The sequence below is a fragment of the Scyliorhinus canicula genome, chromosome 16 (genome assembly GCF_902713615.1).
Source record: "Scyliorhinus canicula chromosome 16, sScyCan1.1, whole genome shotgun sequence".
In the NCBI taxonomy this organism is placed as follows: Eukaryota; Metazoa; Chordata; class Chondrichthyes; order Carcharhiniformes; family Scyliorhinidae; genus Scyliorhinus; species Scyliorhinus canicula.
Window position 1 is genome coordinate 66,005,181 of NC_052161.1, and position 15,965 is coordinate 66,021,145.

Below are 15,965 nucleotides of genomic sequence, written 5' to 3' on the forward strand. Positions count from 1 at the left end.
CCGTGTCCTGGTCAATACTAGGGGCTTTTCACAGTAACTTCATTTGAAGCCTACTTATGAAATGAAAATCGCTTATTGTCACATTCCGCATTCGCCACATTCCAGCGCCTGTTTGGGGAGGCTGTTACAGGAATCGAATCAGCAATGTAGCCCTGTGCTAAACAGCCCCTGACAATAAACGATTTTCATTTCATTTCATGTGTCAAACTGAGGGAGCAAAGGATGTCAATATTTTTAAGAGAGAGACCTGGGCCAAGCTTTCCAGAGTCTGAACCCTCCCTGGATTCACTTCCTTTCCCTTCAGTTGCTGCAAGTGACCAATTGATGGTCAGAATGAAAAAAGAAATGGAAAGGGGGAGAAAAGAAAGTGTTTTACTCACAGATGTTGGAGACAGGAGGAAGATTCCGTCGGTGTGAAAGCTCAATTATCACTCACACAAAGCCCGCGCTCTGATTGGCTGGAGAACCACAGTCCCTCCGGTCCTCAATCTTTTTTCATTGGTCAACATCTCAGCACGCAGATCAGGGGGCGGGGCCTTTCCCTGCATGTGAGGAGCTCCCCCTCCCTTGGACAAGTGCAGTCCCGGGCCGCCCGTCTGCGTGGCGGATAGAGCGGTTTCCGCACCGCGGGGGAGTCTGGGAGCGCAGTCACCTCACCCTGACACAAGGTACATGTCGGTAGTCACTGGATTTGATTGTGACGCTTAGCAAAACAATTTGTTAAATTCAGGTGGAAAAATGTAGGCATCTGGGTGACATTGGGGAGAGCAATAGCCTCTGATTGAAGCCCCCATCCAATGGATGCCCGGGGCCAACGCACCGTCCCCCCCCCCCCTCCCCCCCCTCTGCACGCCACTGTGGGTAGGCCTCCTAGAGGAGCTCAGGTGAGTGTTTCGTTCAGGGGGGAGAGGAGCATGCCCCGGCACTTGCTGGGGGAAGGTGTCAGGAGGCAGTGCCGTGGGACTTTTCATGAGTGCCTTTTCATGTGGGGGGTGGAGCAAGTGGGTGGTGGGGGGCAAATTGCAAGTGAACTGCTGTGCACTGAGGTAGCTTTTAAAAATGGTGCCTTGATCTTTAAAAACAAAATTGCTGGTGTGTCGGCTGAGTCAGAGCTCACCCCACCAGCGTAATGCTGTGGGAACTGCCCCTTGAAGTTTTTTTCTCTTGTGTCCCAAACAACAAGCCGTTGGCTTCAATGCCGCTTTTACTGCCCACTGCCATAGTCAGCCAAAATAAAGTAAAATTCCACCCATACAGTTTAGGGGGAAAATTCCAGAACTCTTGGTTTGGACAGGAGGGGTTGTTAATTTAACGTGCACTAATTTCTCCACTCACGATCCGTCTGCATAAGAAAGGTGTTTTTATTTTGCTTCCATCTCTAAGTATTTTCAAACCCCTCAGTTTTGGTATGAATCAATTTTAAATCAATAATCCCACACCAAACTTGAGATATGGTGAACTCAAAGGTTTAGTTTATTTTCACACACTGAAACGTAGGAAGATTGAAGCAACATGTTCTCTTTTGCACTCATACCGTAAAAGAGGGATAGGGAAAAGATTTACAGTGCAGTGACCACAAAGAAACTAAATATTGTTTCATATGAGCCCAGAATCAAAGTCCAATGAGGTATTCCTTCATTAAGGTCAGTGGGCTGAAATTAATGTCGCACAATTCACTTGTCTGGTGGTGTTGGCTTCACACAATGAGGTAGGCAGACGGAGATGAATCAGTATTCTAGGCAATGGTACAGAAATTCCAGTAGAAACGATGCCGATGGGGCCAGGTATTCAGTCCAGACAGAGCTCTTCTTTCTGCGATGCTGTTGTTTGTGTGGTAAAATGGCAGACTGAGATTCTGTTGTTGAGCAAGTCAATAGTGCTGGTTACACAATCTAGAGGTCCACGACACATGACTCCCACCTCTCCACATTGTCTTCATCCATTGTCTGAATTCCCGAGAAGGTTAAATGTCCCAACCTTTAAGAATTGAAAGGGAGAATGTGGGGATCCTTTGCCCGAGCAGACAACATCACTCTGGGTGGCTAAACCTGGTTATGAAATGAAGGTGGCTTTTGTATTTGGTCTCTGCAGCCCTCAAGGGGGTCATTAGTGTCTCTTCAGAGATAACAAGGGTCAAGAGCAGGATTCTCCCGTACCCGGTGGGGCGGGGGGTCCTGGTGGGACGGAGTGGTATTAACCACTCTGGCTTCGGGCCGCCCCAAAAGTGCGGAATCCTCCGCACCTTCAAGGGCTAGGCCGGCGGTGGAGTGGTTTGAGCCCCACCGGCCGGCGTGGAAGGCCGTGACAGCCGGGGCCGAACGGACTCCACTGGCTGGCACGGGTCTGCGCATGCGCCGGAGTGTCAGCGGCTGCTGACGTCATCCCCGCGCTTGAGCCGTGGTGGGGGGGTTCACCTTTGGGTCGGCCATCCCGGAGGCTTACACGGCCGGCGCGTAGGAAAAGAGTGCCCCCACTGCACAGGTCCGCCCGTGGATCGGTGGGACTCAATCGCGGGCCAGGCCACCTTGGGGGCACCCCCGAGGCCAGATCGCCTCGCCCCCCCCCCCCCCTCCCCCCAGGACCCCGGAGCCTGCCCACGCCGCCAGGTCCCGCCAGTAAGGGACCAAATCCGGCGCCGGAGAATTCGGCGGCTGTGTGGGCGGGATTCACGCGCCCCCCCCCGCTGATTCTCCAACCCGGCCCGGGGGGGGGGGGGGGGGTCGGAGAATGCCGCCCCAAGTTTCTGCATTCCTGACAGATAGCTCCTTTTGTTCGAGGGTCACACTCTGACATAACTTCACTCATGTTATCTAACTTTTAAAGTTTTAGGAGTAGCCATGAGAATATCCATATATATATTATTAACAGAATATAAAGTGAGGTCTTAGTCCCCTCACACTCTGGAGCTTGGACGTTAAATACGAGAATTAAATATGAGGACCTTGCCTCACCAAGAATATGTTAATACAGGTGTTCAGGAGGGATTGGCAATATCATAAAAAAACTTGAGAAACCTCAGACCAGTCCAGAAACTTGAAGGTAAAATGGTTACCTTTATCACATGCTTGATTTTATCTGATTCAGTGGGTAATCCAAAATCCAGGAAAATCTGAAAAGGCACTAAGAGTGCTAGCATTTGGACATGTGACCTGCACTGGTGGATCTTTTCCTTGAACATCTGACGAAGGTTCCCAAGAATGCTGTTATGTAAGAAATTCCAAAATTTGTTCCAATGACGAAGAAAGAAAAGCAATAAATAGGGAACTTCAAGGAAACTGCTGCATATGCCTAGGAGGCTGGCAGAGGATGAGAAATCGAATTGTTGTGCCAACGGGATTAGAACACTTCTTTTGGGTTTTGTGGAAATCAAAAAGATTTTGGGGGTGGTGTTGACTTGCTTCCTGTCACTGAAGCTGCTCTATTTAAAGTGATCCCATCAGGGATCAGAATGGCTACAGGACAGTTTGTTCCTGAAGCACACTGAAGGCGAACACGGAAGGGAAATGTGGGAAGATCGTTCCCTGAGTCTTCCCTGGAGTTCACACTGGAGGTCATGAGGGTCAAAAAAGAGACATTCTTTCCTGTGGACTGAAGGACAAGGCCATCCATCCAAATGAAGCAGAAAGTTTTGAAATCAGCAAGACAATGGTGTCATGCCACCTTCAGAAAACATTCATCACTATCTGACTGACCTAGTTGCGGGGGGTTGGGGGGGGGGGCACAGCGCTCCTCTGATTGGCACACCTTGCAGTCCCACATACTACTTTCTGTCCAGACATCACCTCGGATCTTCATCTGAACAGTCAATATTCACACTCACCATATTGCCCTCTCACACCCATCCCTCACAGCTACTTTTTTTCAAATATCCTTGTTCCATCCTCATAACACAATTCATTTCTTACTCATTACTCTTAGCTTTCCCTTATGCAGGAGAAGGTGCACAACTTCAGGAAATAGGCAGAGAACCTGTGATCCACTTCAGCTATAACCACCCTGACTGCGATGGAGCAGGATCCTGGATCAACAGGGTGACACACACACCAGACTTCAGCGATTGACAGATCAAAAGGGAGTAGTCTAGAGGTGCAATGTCAGCATTAGACAATACACTGCCACATGGCAGTTAACAGCCACTGGTTGATTTGTTGGCACCATTTTCTGAAATGTCATGCTGGGCAATACGTTGAGTTATTATCCATTCCCATTTTCATAATTCATGCATTTGAACTCCTTCAAAGGCACCAAAGGAGCTAATGAGGGATTAGATCAAGGAGTCCTCAGATGATGGTAGGTACTCTCATGATGTACCGTCATACTACTTACATGGCCAAGATCGGGTGATCCAGAAGGTAGAGAAGGCACTGGCTGAGCAGGAGGAACATCAAACTGTGGTGGAGTTGGAGGTAGGGATGCTGAGAGACCAGCAGAAGATACTCCTGAAGAAGGTGGAGGACCTAGAGAAAAGGTCCCGCTGGCAGAACTTGAGAATCTTTGGGCTCTCGGAGGGGTCCGAGGGAGCGGACGCTGGGGCATATATCGCAGACGTGTTTGAGATGCTGCTGGAGGATGGGGCATTCTTCCGAACCTTGGAGGTGGACAGGACTCACAGAGCACTCGCGACAAAGCCACGAATGGGAGACCCCCCTGAGGGCAATGGTGGTGAGATTCCATAGGTACTTGGATAAGGAGCACAGTTGGCCAAGCAGACACGGAGCTGTAAGTGGAACAGTCTCCTGCAGGTTTACCAAGACATGAGTGTGAAGGTGGCCAGGAGAAGAGCAGGCTTCAACCAGATTAGGTTGATTCTTTTTAAGAAAAAGGTGAAGTTCGGACTGTTGTATCTGTCCCGTTTCTGGGTCATGCATGAAGAACAGCACTTTTATTTCGAGTCGCCTGAGGACCCGCTGGACTTCGTGAAAAGGAAAGGATTGGTGGTGGACTGAGAACTTTTGAACTTTGCTGCAACGTTCATGTTTTTGTTTTCTTTTTCTGTTCTTTTAAAAAAAAGTTTCTCGTTATTCATTTTGTGGAAGCTGTTTGTAATGCCTTTTGCATTGATTTGGGACCAGTGGCAGAGTTGAGTGAGTTAAGGTTTTGATTTGCACTGCTGGGGGACGGAGGTGTGCTTGTTTAGATTTTGGTGTTCTTCTATCGGGCAATTGTGTGGGGATTGTTTGATGTTGGAGTATGTTTGTATGAGCGGGGACGAGGGTGGGGAGGGAACAATAGGTGGGAGACTATCCGGCACCAGGGATGGGGGGCCACCAAGCTAGCTGGGCGGGCTAGCTCACGGAAGCGCAGTGGGGGATGTGCATATGTTCGGTTTATTAAAGGGGTTGCGTTGCAGAGTCTTATTACTGGGGGGGAGGGGGGGTAAATGTTCTGCTGACGAGGGAGGGACTTAGGCTAAGGGACAGAGAGAGGAGGTTGGGGGCGGAGGCTGCCTGGGGGCGGGCCGGTGAACGCGCAGAGGATGGGCTGGAGGTGGGCCCACAAAAGGGGATGGCTGATCGGCGAAGGGTGGGGGGAAGGGCAATGAGCCCCCCAACTAGGCTGATCACCTATTCTGATCAGAATGTTCGAGGGTTAAATGGGCCGGTCAAGAGGGCACGTGTGTTTGCACATCTTAGGCGGACACACGTGCCCACATGAAGGCGGACGTGATAATGTTGCAGGAGACGCACCTTAGAGTAACTGACCAGATCAGATTGAAGAAAGGCAGGGTGAACCAGCTTTTTCACTCGGGACTAGACTCAAAGACTAGAGGGGCCAGGATCCTGATCAATAAGCGGGTGGTGTTTGAGGCGGGTAGAATTGTCTCGGATGTGGGAGGTCGGTGCATTATAGTCAGTGGGAAACTGGAGGGGGTGCAGGTCGTATTAGTAAATGTGTATGCGCCAAATTGGGATGATGTGGAGTTTATAAAGAGGATGCTGGGGAAGGTACCGGACCTGGACTCGCACAGGTTGGTCATGGAAGGGGACTTCAACACAGTTATTGGCCCTGGCTTGGACCGATCAAGCTCGAAAACGGGCAGGGTGCCAGCAATGGCAAAGGAACTAAAAGGGTTCATGGAGCAGATGGGGGGGGAACCCATGGAGATTTGGGCAGCCGAGGGTGAAGGAGTTCTCCTTCTACTCACACATGCATAAAGTGTAGTCCCGGATTGATTCCTTTATTTTGAGCAGGGCCTTACTGGCAGGGGTGGTGGACACGGGGTACTCGGTGATTACAACCTCAGACCATGCTCCACACTGGGTTGACCTGCAGGTTAGTAAGGACAGTAACCAGCACCCGCACTGGAGATTAGATGTGGGACTTTTGGCTGATGAAGGGGCGTGCAAACGGCAGAGAAAATGTATTCAGAAGTACCTGCAGGTCAACCACAGGGGGAAATTTCAACAGCGGTGGTCTGGGAAGCACTGAAGGCGGTGATCAGAGGGGAGCTGATCTCGATCTGGGCCCATAGGGAGAAGGTGGTGTGGTCGTATGACTAGGGCTATTACGGTACCTTAGAAGTGAGCTGCCATTGGTGCAGAGGACTCACTGCCCATTGGCCCGGGTACGTCATGTACCTCTCAGCCGATTGGCTGAGAGATAGGTAACTGCACCTACAAGGCGGGACATCAGAACCAGTGTTCCCCCGGCAGCCAGCCATTCTGTACGTCTGCTGCCGGGCACACATCTTGTGCATTAAAGCCTTTGTTTGCATCACATCTTCGACTCGTGTCCAATTGATGGTGCATCAATTTAATGCACAAGTTTTAAAAGATGGAGCTTCGTATCAAGCCGAAGTGCCTTCGACTCAGCCCGCACGCAGCAAATGCAACAGCTGCATTTAAACACTGGCTGGAGTGTTTCAATAGTTACTTGAGCACAGCCGAAAACCGCCCGATGAGGGAACAAAAACTGCATATCCTCCACTCGTACGTGGGCACCGCCGTGTACACGCTCATAGAGGACACAACAGACTATGACGCAGCTATGGACTTGCTAAAGGGACATTTCACCCGGCCGGTGAACCAGGTCTACGCACGGCACTTACTGGCCATGAGACAGCAATTCCCTGGTGAGCCTTTAGACGAATTCTACCAGACCCTCCTTGTTCTGGGGAGAAACTGCACCTGCCCACAAGTTTCTGCGGCCGAGCACACCAAACTTTTAATTAGAGACGCTTTCGTTGCGGGTATTCAATCTTCCCAGATCCGCCAGAGACTCTTAGAGAAAGAAACTTTAAGCCTCGCTGAGGCACGGGCCCTCGCCTCATCTCTCGATGTCACTAACCGCAACGCCCGCGGGTACGCTCCCGACCTTGCGGCAGCCCCCTGGGCAGCATTGAACACGACCCCCCTCACCTCCACAGACTCTGAACCCCCTCAGGCCTGTGCTGCAGGGCGCCCCGATATACCCACGGGGCCCCGCTGCTACTTTTGCGGCCAGGCCAAGCAACCCCGCCAGCGCTGCCCGGCCCGCACCGCAACCTGTAAAAGCTGCGGCAAAAAGGGCCATTTTAGGGCCGTTTGCCAATCAAAGGCGGTCGCTGCAGTCCCGAGCAGCGACCGTGGGTTCCCCCCCCCCCGCCCCTGCGCTCCTCACGTGCCCGCGGACCTCTCTGCCCCCACCCCCCACCGCCACGAGTGATCACCGGGCGTCGCCATTTTGGGCCCCCGACCCCACGTGCGAGCCCCTGGCGTCGCCATTTTGTTCACCACCCACCATGTGCGGCCGACGGGCGCCGCCATCTTGGATCGGCGCCGAGGACCTCGCAAGTGACCACTCTCTGCCAGATGACGACTCGGAGTTCCTGCCACGACTCGCCTCAGTAACGTTGGATCAGTCACGGCCCCGCACGCTTTCCACGGCGACCACGAAGATCTTCCTCAACGGTCACGAGATGAGCTGCCTGTTGGACTCCTGGAGCACGGAAAGTTTTGATCACCCTGCCACAGTAAGACGCTGCGCACTTCCCGTTTATCCGGTAAAACAAAGAATCGCTCTGGCCTCCAGTTCGCACTCGGTCCAGATCACAGAGTGCTGTATAGCGGACCTCACGGTCCCAGGGAGGAAGTTTAAAAACTATAAGCTCTTCGTCCTTCCCCACCTCTGCGTGGCAGCAGGCCTGGGGTTAGATTTCCAGTGCAACCTCCAGCGCTTAACATTCAAATTTGGATGCCCTATGCCCCCCTTGCTGTCTGCAGCCTCGCGTCCCTCAAGGTCGATCCCCCATCCTTGTTTGCAAACCTCACCCTGGATTGCAAACCCGTCGCCACCAGGAGCAGACGGTACAGTGCCCAGGACCAGACCTTCATCAGGTCCGAAGTCCAAAGGCTTCTAAAGGAGGGAGTTATCGAGGCTAGCAACAGCCCCTGGCGAGCACAAGTGCTGGTGGTTAAGACCGGGGAGAAAAATCAGATGGTCATAGACTACAGTCAGACCAGCAACAGGTTTACGCAGCTGGACGCGTATCCTCGCACATGTATCTCCGACCTGGTCAACAGGATCGCACAGTACAAAGTTTTTTCCACGGTGGACCTTAAGTCCGCCTCCCTCCAGCTCCCCATCCGCACGAATGACCGAAAGTACACTGCGTTCGAAGCGGATGGACGACTCTACCACTTTTTAAGGGTTCTTTTCGGTATCACGAATGGAGTCTCGGTCTTCCAGAGGGAGATGAACTGACTGGTTGAGGGCGTTGGTAACTGCGCCTCTACCATTCCCGCCAGCACAGTACTCCACCAGCCCCGTGGTGGTGGAGGCCCTGAGAGTCTGGGGGCAATGGAGAAGACATGTGGGAGCAGAGGGAGCATTGGCCTGGTCCCCAATCTGTAATAATTACCGGTTTGCCCCGGGAAGTATGGATGGGGTTTCCGGATATGGCGGAGACCAGGGATTGAGAGGATGGTGGATATGTTTATAGAGGGGAGCTTTCCGAGTATGAGGGCGCTGGAGGAGAAGGTTGGGTTGGCGAGGGGAAAGGAATTCAGGTGTCTGCAGGTGCTGGACTTCCTACGTAAACAGGTGTCAACCTTCCCGCTCCTACCCGTAAGGTGGATTCAGGACAGGGTGGTTTCCAGAGGATGGGTAGGGGAAGGGAGCGTCTCTGACATTTACAAGGAACTTATGGGGTCAGAGGAGATGCAGAACGAGGAGCTGAAGTGTAAGTGGGAGGAGGAGCTGGCAGGAGAGATTGAGGATGGTCTATGGGCGCATGCATTGAGTAGAATCATCGTGTCGCAACATGTGCCAGCCTCAGCCTGATACAATTCAAGGTCGTTCATCGGGCTCACATGGCAATGGCCCGGATGAGCAGATTCTTTGAGGTGGAAGACAGGTGTGCAAAATGTGCGGGAGGACCAGCGAACCATTTCCACATGTTCTGGACATGCCAGAACCTTAGGGGATTTTGGCAGTGGTTTGCAGATGTCATGTCCACGGTGTTAAAAACAAGGGTGGCACTGAGTCCAGAGGTGGCGATGTTTTGGGGTGTTGGAAGACCCGGGAATCCAGGAGGAGAAAGAGGCAGATGTTTGGTCTTTGCTTCCCTGATAGCCCGGAGACGGATACTATTAGCTTGGAGGGACTCATAGCCCCCAAAGTCGTAGACCTGGCTATCGGACATTGCTAACTTGCTCTGTTTGGAGAAAATCAAGTTCGCCTTGGGAGGGTCACTGTTAGGGTTCGCCCAGAGGTTCGCCCAGAGGTGGCAACCGTTTGTCGACTTCTCCGCGTTGTTATAATACCAAAAATACCTCAATAAAATGTTTATTTTTTAAAAAAGGTACATAGTTAGCATATAAACTGATCAGATGCAGACACCGGAGACAAGGACAGCAGTGAAGTCTTCAATGGAGAGCAAAGTGTCCACCCAACACAACCGAGGATGGCCTCAATGTGCAGTTATGATTTAGTCCCAACAAGGACTGTGTGGTTGTCAGCCTTACCAATACCCATTGGTAGATTGGTGAAGATGAGATCAAGCAGATTTTTACCTCTTGTTGGTTCTCTCTCCACCTGCCACAGCCTCACTCTGCCAACTGTGTTCAGTGTGTTCGGTGGTGATGGTACCACCAAGCCACTTTTGATGATTGAAGGCATTGAAGTCCCCCAGCTAGAGTGTATTGTTTGCGCTTTATTACCATCTCCTTGTGCCTTCCGAAATGAAATGAAATGAAAATCGCTTATTGTCACGAGTAGGCTTCAATGAAGTTACTGTGAAAAGCCCCTAGTCGCCACATTCCGGCTCCTGTCCGGGGAGGCTGGTACGGGAATCGAACCGTGCTGCTGGCCTGCTTGGTCTGCTTTAAAAGCCAGCGATTTAGCCGAGTGAGCTAAACCAGCCCCAGATTCTTTGGGGTGGAAGACAGGTGTGCAAAATGTGCGGGAGGACCAGCGAACCATGTCCACATGTTCTGGACATGCCAGAACCTTAGGGGATTTTGGCAGTGGTTTGCAGATGTCATGTCCACGGTGTTAAAAACAAGGGTGGCACTGAGTCCAGAGGTGGCGATGTTTTGGGGTGTTGGAAGACCCGGGAATCCAGGAGGAGAAAGAGGCAGATGTTTGGTCTTTGCTTCCCTGGTAGCCCGGAGACGGATACTATTAGCTTGGAGGGACGCATAGCCCCCAAATTCGGAGACCTGGCTATCGGACATTGCTTCCAGGGGTTCCATGGGGCTTCCAGGTTTCATCCCTCTTGCCCTTCATGCTATCACAGACCTTCCTCTATATCCTTCCCCCTATCCTTTTCCTTGTCCCTGTGTTTACTTTAAATGTTCCATATCTAACCCTTTCCAATTCTAACAGAAAGTCATCAGTCTTAATTGTTAATTGTCTCTCTATCAATTTTTCTATCTGTCTCTATCTGTATCTCTATCTGTATTTTTCTATCTGTTTCTATCTGTATCTCTATCTGTATTTGCCTCTCTATCAATATTGCTTGATCTGCAGTGTACGTCCAGTATTTTCTTTTCTCGAGACACAAAAAAGGGTGGAATTTTCCTGCAATCGGTCTAATGCAGAGAGAGGCTGCAGGGGTTGTAAAATCGGTGAGCTGGTATGGCGCGGGAGATTGGTCAGACTGTGCTGGAGTGTGGGCAGGGGTGGGGTTGTGAAGGTATGAGGGGGAAGAGATTCAGAGGGAGGGGTCAGTAGAATCAATGATGGATTCCTGGGGAAGAGCATAATCAGGATATCAGTAGTAGGATGGGATGGTGACAGTTCAAGGGCGCAGTGTGAGACGAGAGGGAGAGTGAGGGTGCAGTGATGTTGAGCGAAGCAACACTGAGAGTTGTTGAAGGGTCGCAGATGGTGATACAGATTTTGGGGGAGGTCAGCAGGATAAGGGGTGGCATGTCTATCGTACTGGGGTGGGCTGTTAGAGAAGGTAGGGGACCTGTTCAGGGTGGAAGATGATGGGGGAGGGTTGAATGGTGAAAGTGGGAGGGTCAGATGTGATTATTGGGTGGGGGGGTGGGGGGTCAATGGTAATGGTGGGGGAGGGTGTGGATGATGGGAAAAATTTATTAGATCAACCTTAAACATTACTAGCACCATGGTGGCTCACAATTATGCAGTGCCTTGTGGTGGAGATTTCAAGATCCTGCATGGGAATTAGGTCATTGGGGGCGGAGGTCATCTCAACTGGACAACTGAAGGTGAACCCAGCATGTAGTACTGACAATACTATGGCCTTAGGACAAAAAAGAGTCTCAGGAACAAAGGTTCAGTGGTTAGTTTGCATTTCTACATTGTGTAACAAAATAGAGTGCACAGGATAAAACTGTTTCTCTTGGTAGAGAATTCTAGAACCAAGAGACATAGGTTCAATGTAAGTGGCAGAAGATGTTGATGGGACGTGAAGAATGTACTTTTTTACGCAGGGGGTCATGGGAGACTGGAATTCGCTGGCCGAGTTGGTGGTGAAGGCAGGGTCCCAAAACTCTTTTTAAACAGTACCTGGATCTGTAAGCTACAGGGCTATGAACCGGGTGCAGGAAGGTGAGATTAGAAAGGGGACCTGGATGTCTTCGGGCTGGCATGGACAAGACAGGCTGAATGGCCTCTTCTGTGCTGCAAATTTTCTATGGTTCTTTGGTTCTATGATTTGTGGGAGATCTCTTGCACATGGCTTGCAAGGGCCCTGGAAAAGACCTTTACTCCCTGCACCTGATTCCAGGGAACATGGAATCTCCTATGGACGATGATGGTGGGGGGAAACATGGTTTTAAATACTTTCACAAAACACCACATCAGATGTAATTAAAATGCAAAAGAACCATATTTACCAAAGTGTGATATGTGTAACAAGCATACCGATTCCAAACACTTTTGAATTCAGAACATCCTAATTTTTCTTTCTCTATCACTGTTCCCCTACAGCCACAGCAAGGGCGGAGCCAGCCTGCTGTCCAGTTAGCTTTGTTACCTTTGGTAACCTGAGCGACTGACCCCTGGAGATCTGAGATCTGGAGGGCCCTGGTTTACTTTGACTGTCTTTCTGTGGAGCAGCTGCTCCACTTGCAGACAGAGGAGGATGCTAAAGGTGACACATGAAAAGAAAACTCGGAAGGGTCGATTACTCTCAGAGAGCCCTGAGTGGAGCTCTTGGGGTCTCCAATTGCTGCTCCTTCTCCCTTTGGGTGCTCAAGTACCCCGTCCTGTCCCCTTGAGGAAAAGGAGGACCTGGAAAGAGAGATTGAGGTGCCTTGCCCCCTCTCACATACCCACTGCAGAAGCTACCCAAGCTACAGCAAAAGAGTGCAGGTCTGCATGCATCTGCAGCAGAAGCTGCTGGACCACTTTCTCTATGGGGTCCACCACCATCCCCATGGAGACAACTATGCATGTACATATGAGCACCACTTCATCTGCCTGTTTTTCCCCTGTCTCTTGTTGCCTCTGCAACTTCTCATGGAAGGCCAGTTCCGTAGGCCTGCCATTGGACTCAAACCTTGTAGATGTCTCTTCCCCAGCACTCCCCAAGTGCCGGTAAGTTTGGCTGATCCTGCCTCATCCTGATGTGGACATGTGTCTGTGCAATGTCTACCAGAATGTGGCACTCTTCCTAAACCAGAGCTAATGATCACCAAGTTGTGTGTATCTGGGCCAGTGGAGGGTGCTAGGCCTGCTACGATATCTCTCCAGATGCACTTCCTTCATCAGTGACGTCCTTGTTCCTCTCTGAACATGTGTGCATGCTGAACAGGGCTTACTCACTTTTGGGCCTTGCGATCGTCCTGGTGGGACCTGCAAGTGAGACAGGAGAGAGAGCGACTGACTGCATGAGCTGCCTCCAGCATGGATGCACCCATGACCCTTAGGTTTCTATGATATACCTGGATCTGTCCCGCCCCACTCCTGTCAGCTGGGCTGCCTGCTCCTCATTGTCAAACTGTTATTTTAAGTGTAACCAACCCTCTCCCATCATCTCCCTCTTTCTTCAATTATGGTTTAACCTCCCTGCACAAAGAGGGAAGATGGAGCTGACAGCATTTGGGTTTCATTTATCTTTCCCATGCAGTGTTCAAAGTAATGCACTGGATTGTGTGCCATGTGATTGATGCACTGTAGGTTGTCCACAGTGGCTCTGGGTCAGCATTCTCCAGCGCAGTGAGCCCAATTGCAGATACAAGTTAAAGGCTCGGAAAGGCATGACATTAGCAGTGTTTACTGGTGCTCTCAACACACGGGTGGATGTGAGCAGCTTTGGGTTCACTCACCCTGGTGGCGCAGCTTAGATAATTCATTCTTTTTCAGCATTGCAGGGCAGACCTCTGCGAGGCCCTGGGCACTGACTGCCCTGGAGATGTTCTCCCATACCGGGTTTGCTTCCTATCCGGCGGGTAGAATATGGCCGTATTGGCCTCCATGTGGTTGAGCAGGATGCCTAGTGAGGTATTGTTGATTTTGGGCATCGGAGCTTCCTGTCCTCTTCTGGCCATGTCCTCAATCAGAATTGTAAGTTGCTGTCTAGGAGCCTTTTAAATTGGAGCCTAGATATGATGGTGTGGAGCACGCGTCCAGCCCGCCCTGTCGCACAAAACATTGGGAAATTCTCGGGGGCACAATTGATGAGATCAGGGTCGCATGCTACCACACAAATTCCCAGTGGCTTCTGGTGGGGAACTCTCCATGTTCCCATTTAAACCCTGCCATTGGACTTAGTCCAAAAGGGGAAATTCCATTCAAAGTTTTTACAATCTCTGAAATGTTACCAATTGAAGTGTTATTGTCAACCATTGCTCTTTCACAAACACATCTTCATTGTCTCAAAGCATGCAAGGTTAGCAGTTTAATTTTATGATTCCTTGCCCATCATTCAGACTGTGCAGTGTCACAACACTGGGTGCACCTTGGAAAGTTGTCCTTAACAGCTAAAACTCTTTCTGACAATGAAATAAAGAGAACTGGGGATTGGGCAGCTAAATGGGAAATGCACATGATACTTGCTGATCGAAAGGGCAGTGACCCAGGATCATTATTTCCCTCATAAAGAATCAAAATTATCCTGTCCTATGTGACAATGGTGGACGAAGAATAAAAGGCGAAGAAAGAATACTCAAATATACCAGGAGATTCAAGCCCTCACACAGATGAAAGAAATGTAACATAAAACATAAGACATAAATGTCTATAAACTAGAAAGTAGCGAAATTGGCAAAATGATAAAAGAGGCCCGAGGTATTGTTTTACAAAAGGCAGTCTACTAAACAAAACAGTTCACTCTCTGTCACATGAAAACAAATGTAGGTGTGTAGACAGCAAGTTGAGACATCAATTGACCGCCACATTTATAAACATGAAGCACGGGTGTATTATACATATGTCGCATGAAGATGAAACCATTAAATTTTTAATTTTAGCATGAAGGAGTTCCCTTTAAAGGTTATCTAGTACATATCTGCTTATTTATGGCTCTTGCAAAATAAAAGGTCAAAATAAGCAAAGGCATTTACACAATCAGTTAACTTTGAAAGGATTCTCGCTGAACACGTCGGAGATGATAAAAATATAGGGCCTCAAAAAGTTACCGTCCATGTGAACATTTAACACATAATACTTTTTTTTCCACATGTTAAAACATTTGTTGTGGGATCTTAAGTACAACTTACATCTCTGTTGAGAACTCGGCCGGTACTGTTCAAATAGAGTCTCTGATTGACAGCGTCCAGAAGCACCCAGTGGTCATTGTTGCCTTTCAACGATAAGGCGATAGTAGGATTTGGGCCGCCTGCATGGCCAGTAATCTGCAAGTTATCCACCAGAAGTGTTCCTGTTTTACAGAATGAAATTTTTTTTTAAAGTGATATAATGAGAATTTAATGAATTCAGATTAAACAATCACATACTTTCCTTCTCTCTATCACAAAGTAAGTGACAACAATACGATTACGAATGAAAATTGGAGGGGCAAAATATCTTGAGGTGGCAGTCCTGCTGTGGAGCTTCCCTTAGCAGAAAGGCAGATCAAAAAATAGAATACAGAAGTAAATATTTACATCATTAAAATTAATAATAGGGAAACTGGAAAGGTCGTGAATCAGATGTATCTTCATAATAATAGTAATAAGCTTTTTATTGTCACAAGTAGACTTACATTACCACTGCATTGAAGTTACTGTGAAAAGCCATCATGCATAATTATCTGGCCTGCTACTTCTGTCAAGCAAGGTTCCAAAGCTAGAATTCCAAAATTGGAAATGTACCACCATTGCAATTATTGATATTATTGTTGGACCATAAGCTGTAGGAACAGAAGTAGGCCTTTCAGCCCCTCGTGCCTGCTCCACCAATCAATAGAATCATGTTTGATCTGACAAGCCTCAAGTCCACTTTCCTGCCTTTTCCGCATAACCCTTGATTTCCTCACTGATCAAGAATCTATCTGTCCTAGCCTTAAAAATACACAAGGACCCAGCCCACACTGCAGTCTGGCAAAACGTTCCAAGCTGAAAGAAGAAATT

General features: G+C 49.5%; 1 protein-coding gene across 13 annotated transcripts in view; it reads right to left on the minus strand.

Moving 5' to 3' along the window:
- pcdh15b (protocadherin-related 15b) overlaps positions 1-15,965 on the minus strand; it is a 1,980,039-nt gene that overhangs the window by 733,431 nt on the left and 1,230,643 nt on the right. For all 13 annotated transcript variants that reach the window (XM_038773429.1, XM_038773427.1, XM_038773426.1 and 10 more), the window contains one exon: positions 15,114-15,274. In XM_038773429.1, the coding sequence (XP_038629357.1) occupies positions 15,114-15,274 (161 nt within the window). The remainder of the gene's footprint in view (positions 1-15,113; positions 15,275-15,965) is intronic.